At 40.4% G+C, this 20,676-nt stretch overlaps 1 protein-coding gene across 2 annotated transcripts in view; it reads left to right on the top strand.

The window, feature by feature from the left end:
• The window catches only part of NOTCH2 (notch receptor 2), a 167,227-nt gene that overhangs the window by 106,806 nt on the left and 39,745 nt on the right, over positions 1–20,676 (top strand). For both annotated transcript variants that reach the window (XM_035252644.3, XM_035252643.3), the window contains 7 exons: positions 1,322–1,555; positions 5,702–5,812; positions 14,028–14,220; positions 15,562–15,707; positions 18,154–18,267; positions 19,551–19,670; positions 20,117–20,269. In XM_035252644.3, coding sequence (XP_035108535.1) covers positions 1,322–1,555; positions 5,702–5,812; positions 14,028–14,220; positions 15,562–15,707; positions 18,154–18,267; positions 19,551–19,670; positions 20,117–20,269 — 1,071 coding nt within the window. The remainder of the gene's footprint in view (positions 1–1,321; positions 1,556–5,701; positions 5,813–14,027; positions 14,221–15,561; positions 15,708–18,153; positions 18,268–19,550; positions 19,671–20,116; positions 20,270–20,676) is intronic.

Here is a 20,676-nt window from a genome sequence, read left to right as displayed (position 1 = left end):
TCCAGTTGAAAGCTATTTTTCACTGGGGCTTCTCAGCAGGAGTCCTGGCTCTGTGTTTCATAAAGCAAGTGACTGAAAGGAGGCCCAGAAATTTAAAGGCTGAATGTGTACAAGTGCAGGGTATTCTGCATAAAAGACACCGAATCATACTGAGTGTTAAGTGTGTAAACGACAGGAGAGAGAGCTCTAACCGGGGAAGTTTGGGTCCTCTTTGTGGACTTCTGCAACTAGAGTCAAAGATGATCTGTGCACAAATATTCTGCATTTCTGGGTTTGTAATCACATTTTTCACTTGGGATTGGATTTCAGTAAGCCAGATGTTCCCTATTATACATTTCCTTTTACACAGGCCAGTATTATATAGAAAGGCTAGAAATTACTAGAAGTGAACTTCTTTATTATCTGACTGCTTGAGAAAGAAGTTATTTATATAATTCAAGACATTATCTTATTTTAGAGAATGGAGTCTTAAAGATTACAGGCATCATGCATATAATTTCTTTCTGATTACAGAAAAGCAAATTTACTTGTGAAAATTAGTACAGAAAGTTAATATTTCAATTATTAGACCTACTTAGGTTAGGACAACTCAGATGAGCCACTTTCTTTTTGCAAATAGTTGCCCCTTGTCAGAGAATCCAGATTGTGTCTTCCCCTAGCCAGATTCTTGTAGAGGGTAAGTTTCAAAGAGATTAAAAACCTTTAGCTCAGGTTTAAAAGTGGGGAGAGGCCTCCTGGAGCCTTTTAGGGAAAGGTATAATGTTTGTCATCTATTTAAGCCTTGAAGAAAGGAACTCTTGCTTGTCTCTGTTACTTTTAGATGTTCATAACAGGATCATTCATTTAATTCAATCAGTATTTATTTAAAACTATATATGCATAGTACTCTTGGAGCTGAGAGAAGTAAAATAAAGTTCTCTGACCTTCAAAGAATTAGGGACATAAGATACATTAAATCATTAACCTGTATATTGGGCTTGGGAAGAAAGAAATACAAAGATAAATATATAAAGGAAAATGTTTTGAGGTATTACATCCTGAAGCCTAATAAGAAATGAAAATGCAGTAAAAGTGTCTCTGCAATGAAACTGTTGATCAGTTGCAAAGCTATTTTAATTCTAAAATTTGATTTGGAAGTCTTTAAGAAGCTCTCTCCGGGCATGCTTTCTAAATCAGTGCAGATAGTAACTTTCTACTGCTCAAGGCCAGCTGTATTCATTGATCACACATGGAATGTGTAGGGTAAATGGGTGTAGCTACACTTGTGTTCAGGTGAATCTGCCTTGATTTTTGAGAATCCTTGATAAAATTCCTTCCGAAGGTTTCACTGGTGTGCTGTGTGAGGAGAACATTGACAACTGTGACCCCGATCCGTGCCACCACGGCCAGTGTCAGGATGGTATTGATTCCTACACCTGCATCTGCAGTCCCGGGTACATGGGCACCATCTGCAGTGACCAGATTGACGAATGTTACAGCAACCCTTGCCTGAACGACGGGCGCTGCATCGACCTGGTCAATGGCTACCAGTGCAACTGCCAGCCGGGCACGTCGGGTAAGCCCGCTCCATTTACGTTTGCTCTGGGTTCTTCACTGTTTCTCAGATCAGTTCACACGGATGTTTCAGACTATTGGCGTGTGCTCAGAGACCGAAGGAAACGGTCCTGATTCTGAGAGGCACAGCCAAGGCCACAAGCATCAATGTCTCAAGGCAGGTGGCCCTAGTCAGTAGGGAAGTCGGAGACAATAGCTTTGCCAGTGAGTGATTCTGTGTGTGTGTGTTTTGTTAAATCGAGGAACATCCCTTCAAAAATCAAAGTTGTTATTTAAAATTAAAAACCTTCTTTGTGGCTATATTATCTTTTTTCTTTAAGTGTCACCCCACCCAGGTTAATAAATCCCTCCCTCCTCCCTCCCTTCCTTCTTTTTATCTTCCTCCCTTTTTTTAGTGTGTTTTCTCTTTCACAGTCAGTCTCCCTAGTGTGGCTCCTCTCTTCTCTCAACCCCCACTCACGCAGGTTTCCAGTGTGTGTTTTAGTGCATCTTCTCTTCCTTGAGTGTATTTTCTCTTCACAGTCAGTCTCCCTAGTGTGGCTCCTCTCTTCTCTCAACCCCCCACTCACGCAGGTTTCCAGTGTGTGTTTTAGTGCCTCTTCTCTTCCTTGAGTGTGTATTCTCTTCACAGTCAGTCTCCTTTGTGTGACACATTTCTTCTGTCCCTTGTCTCTGCTGGGGCCTTAGCCATCTTGGGGATTCTAAGGAAGAGGAGACACCTTGCAGCACAGCGCAGTAACTGTGAAGTAGAAGGCAGAGCTGCAGGTTCCTGTCCTCAGAGTTCCACCTGCTCCTGGTTGGGGGGATGTAGAATTATTTTCACAGGTCCGAATGGTTCTGTTTTACTTATTAGATGAAGGATTGTGGTGCTAACTATGGTTAGTGGATACGGAAGTACTGTGTTCCAGATCGAAGGAAAGTGTATCAGTGGAAGATTAACCAGTGCGTGCCTTTGTGAGAAGGAAACTTGCCCAGATAAAGGAGTGATTTATTGAGAATTATTCTGGATGTAAGGAAAATGACCTATGTAGGGAGAAGAGGTGGAGAAGGTAGTTAGCTGCCCTCATTTTCTTTTATTGTTTCCAAATCCATTTCTCCAAACTCGTCAAAGGCCCTGGTCTTTATCCAAGGCCTCATACATGCCAAGTTTGAAAACAAAGTCCTTTTTGAATTGCTCAAGCGTACGAAAAACATCTCATGCCGTCACAGCTGAAAATGCCCCCCCACGTTTAGATAACTCTCTAAAAGAGCTCAATGGATCTTTGTGAAAACTTCCAAAAGCAATCTGCTTCCGGGCTGGTCCCCAGACATGAGAAATTACTGTAGGAAAAGAAATTCGGGAGATTTACAAGCAATTGAATATCCATTCAATTGGATAGAGGGGTATCCATGAGAGTGGAGGGGCCGTTTTAGACTCTGCTATCATTCCCATCATCATAAACATATTGGAAACCTGGGTGAGTGGTGGGTTGGCAAGCGCTTTGTTTTCTCTGGGATTGTATCATTATACCAGGATGTATCAGGTGTTTTCTGGGGAGGACAGACAGGATATGGTGTAAGCAGCTGTCCCTGAGAAGGTGAGAAGTCAATGAGTGGTCTGTAGGCAGCATGGAAAGGAAGGCCCAGAATGTGTCAGAACCTGCCCAAGACGTTCCTGCAGTTGTTTGGACAATTAAAGCAAGGAACAGGCAGGCAACATAAAAAGACGTTGGTCTGTAATGGGTGGAAAAAGAGTTGGCATGTACCACGGATCTGGGTGGCATTAAACGAGGCACTATGAGTAGAGTCTCAAGTTCTAGGGTAAGAATTCCTATTCCACTTGTATGGCCTCGGTTGGCAGTTTGGTGTTTGGATAGGGGAGTGGACGGAAGAAATACTTTACAGTTTGCCAGCTGACAGTGGCGGTCACTCACTGGATACTTAAAGTGAGATATACTACCCAGAGTCACCTTCAGTACCTTCTCTCATCTCTGCTTTTATGGTGATTAACTTTTAAGTAAGTTTCTTTGTGTTTCAAGTAACAGAGACCAACTTGAACTGGCTTATATAATCATTTACAAAAACTAGACAACAACATAACAAAGAAACAGAACTTAGTTAAAGCACCCAGAAGCCTCTGATTGATTTGAAGCAATTAAGGCTTTGGAGAAAATAACAGGAAGCTGGGCATTTGCAGACCAGAGGTCACACAGTCTGTACTTCAGTGTTGTAATGAGAAAATCTCATTGGCCTATCCTGATTCAGGCATCCTTTCCTACTCAAATAAACCATGGACGGGGGCTGGAGTCACATTGGATCATCAGGGCTTCATTGGGAGGGGGTGCTGCCTTCATGGTTTTAGGGGGTTGTCAGTCAAGGGTTAGAAAACATGTCCTAAAGGCATTCACTTCTCTGCAGGGAATATGGAAATCTTTTCCTCATTCATGGCTAGTTGGGCAGTATAACCTCATTACTCACAGGATGACATTATGGTGTGGGGGAAAGAGGAGGAAGCTGTGGAGCCACACAAACAGGGTGAGCCCAGCTGCCCTGCCCTCATGGTGGCAGTGTGCAGGTCCGCCCTGTTTTCTATTAAATGGGTGTAACACAGACTGATGTGCAGACTGGGTGATGGGGTTAGAGAAAACTTATATATCAGGCGAAGCAGAGTACTTTGCATATAGTAAGAGCTCAATAAATTGTTCCTCTGTAATTATTATTAATAAACATTAATGTGGAGTATGGACACAGCGGCCCACGTCTGTAATCTCAACACTTTGGGAGGCAAAGGCGGGAGGATTGCTTGAGTCTGGGAGTTTGAGACCAGCCTGGGCAACAGAGCAAAACTTCGTCTCTACAAAAAATAGAAAACGAATAAAAATTAACCAGGTATGGTGGAAAAAGAGCAGCATGTACTTGTAATTGGGAGGCCGAGATGGGAGGACTGCTTGAGCCAGGGAGATTGAGGCTGCAGTGATCTCTGATCGTGTCATTGCACTACAGTCTGGGTGACAGAGCAAGACCCTGTCTCTGAAAGGAAGGAAAGAAAGGAAAACAAAGTATGAGTGAATCACAAGTAGGGCATTTTCTCCTGGATTTTTTTTTTTTTACATATTCTCATTACCAGGTTTTATTTTTAGTCTTTGTAAACTAGCAAAATATTATTCTATGATTCTCAGAAAGCATCACTAAATTCAAACAAAAATAAAGAAGTAAAATAACTTTTTATCTTTTTATAAATAATGGTAACAATAATGACTGCATACTGTTCATATAACCAAACTCTTCCATTCATCTAGGCAGTAGAGCAGGAATAAGGCAGCTTACCTCAGGAGGGAGTTATAGACTCTTCAAGATTTAGTCTATAATACTGACAGGCAGTGTCAAGCTCACAGTGATAGATACAAGTTCCAAAATTCTAATTTTAATTTGAAAGCTGAAGTTTTATCTTTGGCAAAATACTGTCAATTGGTTTTTCCTCAGAGTGACAGGTTTGCTCCTTTCACTTTATGTTTGCTAAATATTCAATTCTGATTAACTCTGGTTTGTCTGACAGCTGCTCTTTCAATTAAGATGGGGTTCCATGAAGAAAGCACTATTGCAACTCGCGGCTCAAACAATAGCACCATGGCTCTTCCTGGAGACAACTCTTGTACTTGGCCTGCCACAGAAATGCTTCATGTATACGTCCATTTCATCACAGAGAGTGGTAGACATTGCTCAAGGGTCGAGATTTATTAAAATTATAAAGTTACTAATTTTAACTTCCTCAACAAAGCCACTCTTGAGTGAAACTGTTTTTTTGCTTGTTTAACTGTGGGCATGTGGAGGAGAGCAGTAGAATAATTATGGTACACTTTGGTTCTACTGCTTGATTCATGCCGATGCCATTGGTTTCACCCCGTCGCCTCTGCATCATTATTGTCATTAGTGTGAATGTTAGCAGAGTGAAAAGGAAAGATCATGGTTAAGTATGATTAGTAAAATCCTTTGGACCTCTGCATCCTCCCGAAAGAGTGTGGACTGCATTTTGAGAACTGCTATTTTATTCTGTCCAGGGTTTGCTGGATGTACCTTAGATTTCTTAACATACTGCTGCATTACAAGCAGAAAGCCTAAGTATTTCTGTGGTAATATTGAATGGTTTCCCTTTGGTTTTCTCTTGCAGGGGTCAATTGTGAAATTAACTTTGATGACTGTACAAGTAACCCTTGTGTCCATGGAATCTGTATGGATGGCATTAATCACTACAGCTGTGTCTGCTCTCCAGGGTTCACAGGTGAGGCTCCTTTTACTGCAGGGCCCCTCCTTCACCATCACCTTAGGAATGTAGCATCCAAAGAAATACTGCTTTTCAAGTGTTCTCTATTTCTTTTTCTCTCTGGAAGGTTAGAAGTCCGTTTCTCTGCTTCTCTAGACCAGTTTTCTGTTCACAGACCTTTTCTAAACTGAAAAATACTTTTCATTAATTAGAGCTTTTAGAGTATATGTTTATTGCTACCAGAAAATAATTTCTAGACAGTCTATACATTGCCTTTGCCTCGCTTGAGTTATATTGCTTCCAAAGCTTGTGTTTATTGACTTCAGGTATCAGTGCCTTCCATCAAGACATATTCAAGGTAAAATATTATGAAGACACCGAATGCTTGTTTCTGGGTGCTTCCTTTTTGGCATCCTCAAGATAGAAGTCTGTGAAAACACTGCATGCTTATTTCTGGGTACTTCCCCTTCTGAACGATTGTTGGATGAGGTCAGAGCTTGGGGGAGACCACCCTAATATGGATAGCATGAGAGAGATCTTTCTGCCCAGGAGGAAGAAAGTAAATAGCTAGAAGAATTTTGAATATAGCTCGTCTTAGAAAAGTATAAACAGCCCATTTACACATACACACATGTGAGTGCACGAACACACACACACATATCTTCTCTCCCTTTACTTGTTAATATTACCTTTATCTTTTACCTTCCTGATCAAAAAGTGCTGGAGGCTACTGCTACAGAAATCTGAGGCCTCTCACAGACCCACCTGAGTTTCTTATTGGCGTCATCAGAAGGTACACACTGTACATTCCGTTCTTTCTGGACAGTGACACACAGAAGCAGACACTAACATGTTACTCTTTAATAATTTCCATGTGGTCGTTTGTACCCGAATGTGAGAAACAGCCTTCAAAGCTTTTGATAGAGGCTGCAAAAAATCAGCCAAAGCTAAGTGAATGTCCACCATTCATTTGCCAGGAATGTACTTTGCTGTCTATTTCACAAGTGTTTCCCCTATTTGGTATGATTGTGGACAGTAGAAAGGAAAGTTTGTAACCCAGTTGGGTCACAGTGATCCCTGTTGAGTGAAAGATCACTGAGAAGCCAAATCTGATGAAAACTGTCATGCCCAATGCCCAGTGCTGCTGTCGTAGCCTGATGTTCTGCAGCCTGAAACTTGGTACTCCAAGATCAGGTGGCAGTTGTCAAGTGAATACACAAAAATCCCTGCTATTTAGGATCACAGGTACATTGCTGATAAGTGGATAATAGAAAAAGAACAGGTAACATTTATAAAGAACTCATTTTTTTTATTATATTTTAAGTTCTGGGATACATGTGCAGAATGTGCAGGTTTGTTATGTAGGTATACACATGCCATGGTGGTTTGCCGCACCCATCACCCCATCATCTACATTAGGCATTTCTCCTAATACTATCCCTCCCCTAGCTCCCCACCCCCTAGGGGGTCCTGGTGTGTGATATTTCTCTCCCTATGTTCATGTGTTTTCATTGTTCACCTCCCACTTATGAGTAAAGAACATGTGGTGTTTGGTTTTTTGTTTCTGTGTTAGTTTGCTGAGAATGATGGTTTCCAGCATCATCCATGTCCCGCAAAGAACATGAATTCATCCTTTTTTTATGGCTGCATAGTATTCCATGGTGTATATGTGCCACATTTTCTTTATCCAGTCTATCAATGATGGGCATTTGGGTTGGTTCCAAGTCTTTGCTATTATTGTGAACACTGCTACCATAAACATACATGTGCGGGTGTCTTTATAGTAGAATGATTTATAATCTTTTGGGTATATACCCAATAATGGGATTGCTTGGTCAAATGATATTTCTGGTTCTAGATCCTTGAGGAATCGCCACACTGTCTCCCACAGTGGTTGAACTAATTTGCACTCTCACTAACAGTGTAAAAGTGTTCCTGTTTCTCCACATCCTCTCCAGCATTTGTTGTTTCCTGACTTTTTAATGATCGCCATTCTTACTGGTGTGAGATGGTATCTCATTGTGGTTTTGATTTGCATTTCTCTAATGACCAGTGATGATGAGCTTTTTTTCATATGTTCATTGGCTACCTACATGTCTTCTTTTGAGAAGTGTCTGTTCATGCCCCTTGGCCACTTTTTGATTTTTTTTTTTTATTCTTGTAAATTTGTTTAAGTTCTTTGTAGATTCTGGATATTAGCCCTTTGTCAGCTGGATAAATTACAAATGTTTTGTCCCATTCTGTAAATTGTCTGTTCACTCTGATGATAGCTTCTTTTGCTGTGCAGAAGCTCTTTAGTTTAATTAGATCACATTTGTTAATTTTGGCTTTTGTTGCCATTGCTTTTGGTGTTTTAGTCATGAAGTCTTTGCCCATAACCTGTGTCCCGAATGGTATTGCCTAGGTTTTCTTCTAGGGTTTTTATGGTTTTAGGTCTTATGTCCAAGTCTTTAATCCATCTTGAGTTAATTTTTGTATAAGGTGTAAGGAAATGATCCAGTTTCCATTTTCTGCATATGGCCAACAGGTTTCCCAATACCATTTATTAAATAGGGAATCCTTTCCTCATTGCTTGTTTTTGTCAGGTTTGTCAAAGATCAGATGGTTGTAGATGTGTGATGTTATTTCTGGGGCCTCTGTTCTGTTCCATTGGTCTGTATCTCTGTTTTGGTACCAGTACCATGCTGTTTTTATTACTGTAGCCTTGTAGTATAGTTGAAGTCAGGTAGTGTGAAGCCTACAACTTCGTTCTTTTTGCTTAGGATTTTCTTGACTATATGGGCTCTTTTTTGGTTCCATACGAAATTTAAAGTGCTTTTTTTCTAATTCTGTGAAAAAAGTCATTGGTAGCTTGATGGGGATAGCATTGAATCTATAAATTACTTTGAACAGTATTACCATTTTCATTATATTGATTCTTCCTATCCATTAGCATGGAATGTTTTTCCATTCGTTTCTGTCCTCTCTTATTTCCTTGAGTTGTGGTTTGTAGTTATCCTTGAAGACGTCCTTTGCATCCCTTGTAAGTTGTATTCCTAGGTATTTTATTCTCTTTGTAGCAATTGTGAATGAGAGTTCACTCATGATTTGGCTCTCTGTTTGTCTGTTATTGGTATATAGGAACGACTGTGATTTTTGCACACATTGATTTTGTAACCTGAGATTTTGCTGAAGTTGCTTATCGGCTTAAGGAGATTTTGGGCTAAGATGAATATACAATCATGTTGTCTGCAAACAGAGACAATTTGATTTCCTCTCTTCCTATTTGAATACCCTTTGTTTCTTTTTCTTGCCTGATTGCCCTGGCCAGAACTCAAGGGCAAAATAACCAGCTACCATAATAATGACAAGATCAAATTTATGCATAACAATATTAAATTTAAATGAGCTAAATTCCCCAGTTAAAAGATATGAACTGGCAAATTGGATAAAGAGTCAAGACCCATTGGTGCACTGTGTTCAGGAGACCCATCTCACGTGCAAAGACACATATAGGCTCAAAATAAAGGGATGGAGGAATATTGACCAAGCAAATGGAAAGCAAAAAAAAAGCAGGGGTTGGTATCCTAGTCTCTCATAAAACAGACTTTAAACCGACAAAGATCAAAAAAGACAAGGGTATTACATAATGGTAAATGGATCAATGCAAGAAGAAAAGTTAACTATCCTAAATATATATGCACCCAATACAGGAGCACCCAGATTCATAAAGCAAGTTCTTAGAGACCTACAAAGAGACTTAAACACCCACACAATAATAGTGGAAGGCTTTCCCCACTGTGAATATTAGACAGATGAACAAGACAGAAAATTAACAAGTATATTCAGGACTTGAACTCATCTCTGGACCAAGTGGATCCAATAGAAATCTACAGAACTCTCCACCCCAAGTCAACTGAATATACATTCTTCTCAGCACTACATCACACGTATTCTAAAATTGACCACATGCAAAACAATCCACAGCAAGTGAAAAAGAATGAAAATCATAACCAATAGTCTGTCAGACCAATCAAATTAGAATTCAGGATTAAGAAACTCACTCACAACCACACAACTACATGGAAAGTGGACAACCTGCTCCTGAATGACTGCTGGGTAAAAAGAAACTCACTCACAACCACACAACTACATGGAAAGTGAACAACCTGCTCCTGAATGACTGCTGGGTAAACAATGAAATTTAGACAGAAATAAGTAAGTTCTTTGAAACCAATGAGAACAAAGACATAGCATACAAGAATCTCTGGGACACAGCTAAGGCAGTGTTTAGAGGGAAATTTATAGCACTAAATGTCCACAGGAGGAAGCAGGAAAGATCTAAAATCAACACACTAACATCACTATTAAAAGAACTAGAGAAGCAAAAGCAAACAAATTCAAAAGCTAGCAGAAGACGAGAAATAATGAAGATCAGAGCAGAACTGAAGGAGATAAAGACACAAAATGCCCTTCAAAAAAATCAGTGAATCCAGGAGCTGGTTTTTGGAAAAGATTAACAAAATAGACTACTAGTCAGACTAATAAAGAAGAAAAGAGAGAAGAATCAAATAGATACAATAAAAAAATGATAGAAGGGATATCACCACTGATCTCACAGAAATACAAACTACCATCAGAGAATGCTGTTAACACCTCTACACAAACAAACTAGAAAATCTAAAAGAAATGGATAAATTCCTGGACATATACACCCTCCCATGACTAAACCAGGAAAAAGTCAAATTCCTGAACAGACCAATAACAAGTTTTGAAATTGAGACAGTAATTAATAGCCTACTAACCAAAAAAAAAGCCCAGGACCAGATGGATTCATAGCTGAATTCTATCATAGGTACGAAGAGGAGCTGGTACCATTCGTTCTGAAACTATTCCAAACAATGGAAAAAGAGGGAGTCCTCCCTAACTCATTTTATGAGGCCACAACATCCCGATACCAAAACCTGGCAGAGACACAACAAAAAAGAAAATGTCAGGCAAATATCCCTGGTGAACATCTATGCAAAAATCCTCAGTAAAGTACTACAAACCAAATTCAGCAGCACATCAGAAAGCTTATCCACCACGATCAAGTTGGCTCCATCCCTGGGATGCAAGGCAGGTTCAACATACGCAAATCAATAAATGATGTAATTGGTCACGTAAACAGAACCAATAACAAAACCACATGATTATCTCAATAGATGCAGAAAGGGTTTTCGATAAAATTCAACATCCATTCACACTAAAACTCTCAATAAACTAGGTGTTGATGAAACATATTTCAAAATAATAAGAGCCATTTATGACAGACCCACAGCCGGTATGATACTGAATAGGCAAAAGCTGAAGCGTTCCCTTTGGAAACCGGTGTAAGACAAGGATGCTCTCTCTTACCACTCTTGTTCTACATAGTATGAAGAACTAATTTTGAGCTGGGCAGTAAATTAAGTGCCTCATCTCAATTGCCACTACTGTTTAGAATACTTACAGAGTAGATAAGGAACCCAGAATGCAGAGAGGTTAAGTAATGTTACTAGTGCATAGCAGCCAGAATTACATCTCAGGCAATCTGACCGCAGAGCCTGTGCTCATTTCCACAACACCGGACATCCTGATTAGGGCCTGTTGTTGTTGTTGTTGGGGTGTGTGTGTGTGTGTGTGTGTGTGTGTGTGTGTATTTATGTAAGGTTTCTACTGGACTCATTTTTTTCAAAACACCAATGAATCATATTCTTTCTCTTTTTAACATTCAGCAAACCAGGAAGGTCAAGAAGGGAGAACATAGGCTAAAAATATTCTAAAATAAACCTAAGGTGTAGCATGAAACCCTAGAAGCAAGAAATGGAATGTTTTGGTTACTAGGCGGTCCCCTGTTCTTGGAACTGTTGTCTGTGTCTGAGATGGTTTTTTAATCAGCTGCTGAAAATGTCAGAGATGACTGTGGTATGTACTCAGGAGGGGTAAATGTGAGGAGTTTTATTCTTGCTGTTATTTTATTTTAATACATCTTCCCCATATCATTCTAATAATAGCTTTGACAGCTTTAAAGGAGTTTTTTGGTTTTGTTTTAACACTAAGTTATCTGTTCTCTTAGACCCTTTTTAATGGGAGAAGGTAAGGAATTATGTGATTCTTCTGTAAACTGCTTTTCAGTTTTGCAAAGCACCTTCATACCCAGCATCTCCCTAAATTCTCAAAGCAGTCCAAAAAGGAAGTTCTACTGTTTGACAAATAAGGCAACTGAGAGACAGACCTCAATGTATTTACTCATGGCCTCTGCTAGTGAGTTGCATAGTGAGGACTGTGAGTTCCCAGAAGGCAGAGACCTTGTTTAATAATCCTTATAGCAAGTGTCTAAAGCAATGTCTAGCACGCAGGAAACAGTAAATGTTGCTGAATGAACGAATGAATGGGACTCAAATGCAAGACTTTTGCTAGCTAATGCCAGACTCTGAAGTGTGGCCTATACCAGTGCTTTCATTTATTAAACACCAATTTACTGAGGGCCTGAGTAGTTAGAAACACTGGGTAGCTTCTCATTTCAGTTACTGAGCCCAGTAAGTTGCCTGGCCTTCCACTGGGCTTTCTGATGCTCGGTGGAAACTCCTTGAGGGTAGGACCTTGCTGACAGACTGGCTGTCAGTCAACACAGTAGACTGCATTTGATGCTTTCAAATAAAGATGGCGTGTACATTTATTCTGCAAAGAGTTTAAAGGCAAATAAAGAAAACTTAGGCGGAGTGGTTTCTGAGGAGATACTTCCAAGAAAATACCAAAAATGAAAAGGATTTTTTCTGTCATCCTTCACCATGTTGCAGAGCTCTGGTTCATATTTTGGTGCTACTGACAAACGTCTCAAAGAATCAGTGGTTGAGGCCAAGGAAATAGTGTTTAAAAATAAGCTATTAATAAAACACTTAAAAGGAAAACAGCAGCCACTTCTAGATTATGGGTTTTTACCACAAGAACCACCAGTAATGGTTTAGAGAGCAGTGGAGGGTGAAAAAAATGTGAATACTCATTCTTTATAGGAGTGGGTATCTATTTCATTTGGAATATCCTGTTCTAAATACAGGATTGCTCTTTCTTAAATGAGAAAAGTGCATGTTTTCAAAACCTGAATCAGAACATTGTATTCTTTGAGATCTATAAATTCTTTCATAGCAGTTGCTTGATGCCACTCATTTATAGAATTATAGGTAATTTTAAGATTTCATATCATTTTGGAAAATATAGTTAAATCTCAGTTATTCAAAACAGAACAAATGGAAGCACTTGTACAACTGGCCCGTGTTACTTTATTCAGCCTGAGACATATCAAGGTTGTAGCAGACATCTTTTTAAAGAGCAGTCTTGGCTATGTCTTAGAGGAACAACGTATTCAATTTCACTTACTCCCAGTATCTACATTGTATGATGATGATAAGTAGTAATTGTTTAGAACAGAATTTCTCAAAATCTAGTTTTTATGCCAACTGCATTTTTAAAAATATAGTTTACCAGATTCTATTCATCACAATCTGATGATAGGGCCTAGGAATCTCCACTTAAAATGACAACTTAAAGTGATGATTTTGCACACTAAGTTTAAGAACTATAGGTCTACAGTGACAGACTCTGCATTATTTCTCCAATATCAGAGGACAACAAAATTATACTTTGAGACTCTACTTCCTGAGGTTAAAAAAAAAAAAAGAATTAATGTGATTGATTCTAAGTATGAAAACAAAATAGCTTTTCTTTGTAATCAGTTTAATTATTGAATTAAGTTACTAGCCCATTCATTAAGCATTCCAGTTAATTTGGATTTACCATAAATAGAAATGTAAGAGGCTAACTGAGAAAATGAATTTGTGGTAAACCAATGCAAAGCATATTAATGAATGCTTCTTTGAGTTGTACTCAGGGCAGCATTAAGAAGTGAAGCTTTCTTTGGTAACATTTGATGTTCTCTTTTTAGAACCTTGTGAAGTTTCCCCATTTCTGAGTTGAAAGGAAATGACAAATTGCTATAACACTTTTCCAGCCTTTTGTTAACTTTACTTGATTATCAAAAGTCAATGCTCTTTGCTCCTTCCTTGCATGGCATTAAGTGCTATTGGGTGTCTGATTCTTTACGTCTTGACATTTAGTGCCTCAAGGAACCTTATGGCCTGAGCAGATGAAGGGTGTCAATATAATGTATCTCCTAGTTCTGGGTCTATTTCTTAAGCATTTAGGGTGTGAGTGTCACCGTCCTGCTTCTCCACAGGGCAGAGATGTAACATTGACATTGATGAGTGTGCCTCCAACCCCTGTCGGAAGGGTGCAACATGTGTCAATGGTGTGAATGGTTTCCGCTGTATATGCCCGGAGGGGCCCCATCACCCCAGCTGCTACTCACAGGTGAATGAATGCCTGAGCAACCCCTGCATCCATGGAAACTGTACTGGAGGTCTCAGTGGGTGAGTAGCTGCCCCGTGTTATAGTTTCTTTTTGACCTGTGTTAAGCCATTTGGCTTGTAGTACTGGTGACAGCCTGAAGTCGTCAGATGGGGTTTTGAGCTGAAACTTTGCTGAAGATTTGGTCTGCATGAAAGCCTTCTGAATTACACTTCATCCGTGGAAGCTGGCCCCTCCCTTCCGTAAGTGAGGACCTACGTGGAATATAAGGAGTAATGTCTCCCTTATATGGGTCATTAGCAAGGACCCCATGGGAGGAACCCAGACTCATTGTATGACTCTTTGGCAGTTATGTTTTTAGTGTGTATTACCAGAATGATTTCTGAGGAATGTTCTAGCCTTTGATTTTTTTTCTCCCTGCTTAAACATAACTCAGCTCTGTTCTGTCACAGTGCCAGTGTGTGCTCTGAAGTAGGGCCGCTTCAGCCAACTTTAGAAGTGATACTGATAAAACATTGACAGTTTTTAAGCCTCTTAGACTTGTGTGATATGTTAGTAATTTTCTAGAATCATAGAGTGACCTTAGGGCCCATGAGTTGCTCTTATACTCTTGCTGTGTTTTTCATAGGATATGGCTTTGGACATTATCCTTTGCCAAACTTCAAAAGTTGAAAGAATAAAATGTGTTTTTAGAGGCAAATGGAAAATAAAGTTATTTTTAAATGAATTAACTCAGTATTGCTGTTTCAGAATATGGCAGTTTTGAAGACACCCTTATGCATCTTTTTACTTAAAGATCTCCAGATAAGAAAGCTATCATTTCCTGATACCACATCCTAAGTGTTAGTGATACTCAAACTGGAGATTGTATTTACATTTCAAATGCTTTCGTTCTTGCACCTTTTCCTGCAGAATACCCTAGGTGCTTTCTGAAGCCAAGTTTCCGGTCAGAACTAAGCATGACCAGATATGAAATATCCCGGGAGCATCCTAGAGTGGCTTAGGGTCTCTGACGGTGACCTAGGTCTCTATTTTGCACCAAAAACTAATGATCTTAATAGTTGCTTTACTTTACTTTTATGTACAATAAAATACACCTTGCAGATTTATCCATGATATCGTTTCCTTCAGAGTGGCCCAACATATTGTACAAACCATTGTTTACACAAGAAATTTCATTATAATTTCACTGACAGTGAGCCAGGAAAGCACCAGGAAGGTTTCTTTACTGGATACACATGATGGGCCCACACAGTGCACACCATGTGCAAGGTGATGCAAGGATAGTTCCATGAAAGAGAAACGAGATCAGTGTGTCCCACTTCTTCATCAAGTCCCATGTTTCACTCTGTGACTCAATCACATCTATACCTCCTATAGTAAAAAGTTTTATCTTCTTTCAGATATAAGTGCCTCTGTGATGCAGGCTGGGTTGGCATCAACTGTGAAGTGGACAAAAATGAATGCCTTTCTAACCCATGCCAGAATGGAGGAACTTGTGATGATCTGGTGAACGGATACCGGTGCACTTGCCCGAAGGGCTTCAAAGGTGAAACAGAAGTACATCTTTCCACGTCTGCTCTTTGTCCTCTCGTCATCGCATACTGCTTCACTCACTCCTTACTTTCCTTTTCTCTTCTTTCATTCATTCGTGTAGCTAACATATTGAGCAATTACAACCTGTAAGGCACTTGGGAACAAAAACATGAATAGCTATAATTTCTACCTTCAGCCTAGCAGAGAGGTAACCTATGGAAACAGTAATATTTAAAATGAGCAGTTAAGACTTTAGTTTTACAGCTTTGGCCAAGTGCCTAATTGTAAGCTTCCCGGTCCAGACATGAGTCTGTGATAGTTCAAATGGATGTATGGAAGTAAAATGAAAATATTAGGCCCACTATAATTAAGACTGTAGTAATATCCAGGAAGAATCCACATGTTCAGAACTCTTTCAACAGACTTTTTTACACACCGAGATAGTCTTAGGTACTTAGTCACCTTTGGTCTACATCAGAGGTCCTCAACCCTCAGGCCGCAGATCAGTACCTGTCTGTGGCTTGTTACGAACCAGGCCACACAGCAGGAGGTGAGCACCTGGTCAGGGAGCAAACTTCATCTGTATTTATAGCCACCCCCCATCGCTCGCTCGCATTGCTGCCTGAGCTCTGCCTCCGTCAGATCAGTGGTGGTGTTAGACTCTCATAGGAGTGCAAACCCTATTGTGAACTGCACATCTGAGGGATCTAGGTTGTGTTCTTATGTGAATTCAATACCTGAGGATCTGTCACTGTCTCCCATGACCTCCAGATGGGACTGTCTGGTTGCAGGGAAACAAGCTCAGGGCTCCCACTGATTGTACCTTATAGTGAGTTGTAAAACTGTTTCACTATATATTCCAGTGTAGTATTATAATAATAAAAATAGGGTGCACCATAAATGTGATGTGCTTGAATCATCATCCTGAAACCATCCCCCCCAATCCCAGTTCATGGAAAAATTGTTTTCCACAAAACCAGTCCCTGGTGCCAAAAAAGTCGAGGGACTGCTGGCCTACACGACAAATGTATAGTCATGGGAATCGTGTGAAATCTGTTTCTTGAGTTATGACTGTTGTATCTCTACCATCATTTTCTCTTGGAACCTCACAAAAGAGACATGTATGGGTAAATCATTATATTTGCCCTCATCTCTATCTACTTATTCATTGATTTCCTCTCTCTCAAATATTCGCTGTGCTATTGTAATACATCAGCATGTTTTAGAGCCACTTTATTTGATTACTTGAAATTTTCCTGAGAGCGTATTTCAGCCCCTAATTTTCTGATATATTACATTGGCAAAGAAACTCGTAGATTTCAAAACACTTTTGTTTCTTTATTTTATGAGACTAGTTTATCAGTGAACAAAATAAAATTCAAAAGATAAAATCCCAAGTTACATGCCCAGTGAGCAGCAGAATACTCCTTGAACCCATACCTCTGTACTCCTAGACCATGTTTTCTTGTCCACATTGCCATACTGTATTTTAAGGCTCTGCGCCAGGCCCTACGCAAAGGTGTGCAGTATTTGGGTACTGTCCTATCCCCATTAATATTTTATTCCTTTTATCCTTTTCTTAGTGGGAGAAGGTTTCATGCCTTGAATCAGGAAAAAACAGCTTTGTAACTTCCGGAAGTACCACATGGTTGGTAGACACTGGGCCTATGCCAAAGTGGGCATAAATCAGAGGCTTTGATTAGTGTATTAAAAAAAAATCCCTTTTCCTGACCAGAAATGTTGTATACAAAGGGCTTATATTTATCATGCAGCAAGCTGTTGGCTGGGTGCAGTGGCTCACACCTGTAATCCCAGCATTTTGGGAGGCGGAGGTGGGAGGATCACTTCAGCACAGAAGTTTGAGAGCAGCCTGGGCAACATAATGAGACCTCATCTCTACAAAACATTTTAAAAATCAAATGGGTGTGATGGCATGCACCTGTGGTTCCAGCTACTCAGGAGGCTTAGGTGGGAGGATTGCTGAGCCCGAGAGGTCAAGGCCGCAGTGAGCCATGGCTGTACTCCAGCCTGAATGACAGAGGGAGATGCTTAGGTGGGAGGATTGCTGAGCCCGAGAGGTCAAGGCCGCAGTGAGCCATGGCTGTACTCCAGCCTGAATGACAGAGGGAGATCCCTGTCTCAAAAATAAATAAATATTAACTAGATCATGCAGCAAGCTTCCGAACCAAGAACTTCATTATTGAGAAGTTATTTTTATTTGGAGAGGCATTAGGCTTTCAGACCGTTATAATAAACTGTTTTTCCATTCATCTTTTCAACTAATTGACTGCTGTCATTTACTGACTGTCCGTGAAACGAATGAACATTTCAGTGGCCCGAAGAACTGAATGCAGTTTCTGATGTATTCAGTTTTTACCCCCAAGAGAATTGGTTAGACATAGAGATAGCGAGGTTGTCAGAAAATTTTACTGTTTTTGGTGTACCCCTTTTGTCTACAGGCTATAACTGCCAGGTGAATATTGATGAATGTGCCTCAAATCCATGCCTAAACCAAGGAACCTGCTTTGATGACATAAGTGGCTACACCTGCCACTGTGTGCTGCCATACACAGGTGGGTCCTGGAGTGCCAGCAGGGACCAGAGGGGATACTTGGCCTTGATTTGGCAGTGCCTGAGTCTCAGTGCCCAGGTCTGTGGGGCTGCAGTGCTGCTCCAAGGACTCACTCCTCAGTTGTCCTTCCTGCCGGTACTGACTGGATCTTGAGCTTTGAGAAAACACTGTGGCCTCCTAAGATGCAAGTGCTGGACAGTCATTTGCCTCCATTGTGCTTTAGTATTTGGAAAAAAAAATTTTTTTTAATTGTATATGGCTGGAACCTGGCACATAGCTGATGGTTATTGTTCGAATGTTTCCAGGACATTAGCTATTTGTCTAGTTTCAGTAATACAGCTACAATTCATTGGTAATTTACTATGTGCCATACACTTTTGTGCTTTGGGTTCTTTGATGTATTCCTCAATAATTCAGCAATGTAGAAGTTCCTATTGCCATTTTAAACATGAGGAGGCTGAGGCAAAGGGAGCTTGCTTGCTCAACGTCATATAGGTAAGTGGTACATGTGGGATTTACCTGTAAGTCTCTTTGAATCTGAAGCTTTTCCTCTTAATGGCCTTTTTACTTCCCACATTCAGTACCGCTACATCTCACTCAGAGGTGTCACCCCTTCGATGGCTGTTACAACTGAGAAGACGTGAGTGTGACTGCATGTCACATAACTGTTCTTTGTTTTGAAGGTGTTATGTTTGGAGTGTGCTTGGGACATTTATTCTTTGTTTTTACTGGCTTATTATTGCCTTCTTGTGATTGGTTATATTTCTATGGCTTGTTTATCTTCTCTTCCATCTGTTTTCTTCATTCAGAGAGAACAAAACACAAACATGGACAATAACTTTGCCTGTTTGATCAGGTTGCGGCATGCAGTCAGGAGCATGGCTGAGTTATTACTTCCCGGGAGTCTTGAGCTGTTAATAGCAGGTGTTAATAGTGGCTCTAAGTTGTGTAGAGTAGCAGAATAGCCATAGCATGACTGTCACCTCAAAGACTTGCTAGTACATGGTCACCGTTTCCCCTCTAGAAGAAATATTAATGTAGGGAAACGGCATTTAACAGGCCTAGTTCATCAAATCACAGCTACAGGAAGTGCCTAACTGTCTTGCCCAAGGTCACACAGCAGTGTCAGAGCCAGCGCTGAAAAGACTGGGGTTTCTCCATTCCCAAAGCCTCTTAATCAGGACTTTTGACTTGAATTCTGAGAACATCCTTGGGATACAACTTGGGACATTTTTTATTTTCTTTCCTGTTTATCTGTCGTAAACTCTCTTATTGACTTTCCAGGCAAGAATTGTCAAACAGTATTGGCTCCCTGTTCCCCAAATCCTTGTGAGAACGCTGCTGTTTGCAAAGAGTCACCAAATTTTGAGAGTTACACCTGCTTGTGTGCTCCTGGCTGGCAAGGTAACAACATGGGCATGGAAAAGCCAAGAACATGCATTCTGAACTTTAAACAAAGCAGTCAGGTCATCAGATGATGGGGAAGGCCCTGCTGGTCTTCTGAGACCTGTCCATCTTGTCAAGAACACGGATTTTACCCAGGAGCTGCTAACTGGAATGGCTTAGAAAGCCTTTCCATTGTCTGTGTCTTTGGGGCCCTCTAGTGGCTGGAAGGCTGCAACCCAAGACTCTTGAGCCATGCTGTTCATTCTACAGGGTGTTTTAGCACTTCGGCATCAACTTCTAGGCAACAGAAGTCTTCCTGGAACTTTCTAAAGCAGGGGACCAAGCAGTTTGTCTGTGGAGTAGCTCCATGCACCCCAACTAAGCTCAGGTCCTGCATAGATTTTTGTGGGAAGCAGCTTCTAAGGACTAGGTCATTTATTGTCCTTGTGTCCTTGTGTTTCTAGGTCAGCAGTGTACCATTGACATTGATGAGTGTATCTCCAAGCCCTGCATGAACCATGGTCTCTGCCATAACACCCAGGGTAGCTACATGTGTGAATGCCCACCAGGCTTCAGTGGTATGGACTGTGAGGAGGACATCGATGACTGCCTTGCCAGTGAGTATGCCAGTCAGCTCCTAAGCCCCCTCAGGAGAGGAAAGCACACAGGGAGCAGAAGAGAGCTCAGTGGAGGCTACTGCCTCTCATGGCTCACATTGGCCGTATTGGTCATTTATCCAACGTATTTAATAATAGTGTTTTAATTCTTCCTTTTGAAGCTAGTGTCCTTGGGAGTTGAGGCAGTGGGATATATTTTAAGCATTCCCTTTAATTTTTAAACATTGAAAATGTGAGGACAGTGCTTTGATAGTGCTTTTTTAACAAAACAGATTTATTGAGGTATAATTAATGTACATTAAATGGCAAATATTATCAGTGTACAATGTGACACATTTTGACATATGGCAACTGAAGCTATCACCCAAAATAATAAAACATATTTACCAAACTAAAAGTATTTCCAT

This window comes from Callithrix jacchus, chromosome 7 (assembly GCF_049354715.1).
Source record: "Callithrix jacchus isolate 240 chromosome 7, calJac240_pri, whole genome shotgun sequence".
NCBI lineage: Eukaryota > Metazoa > Chordata > Mammalia > Primates > Cebidae > Callithrix > Callithrix jacchus.
Note: the sequence above shows the minus strand (reverse complement) of the source record. Positions and strands in the feature narration are given on the sequence as shown.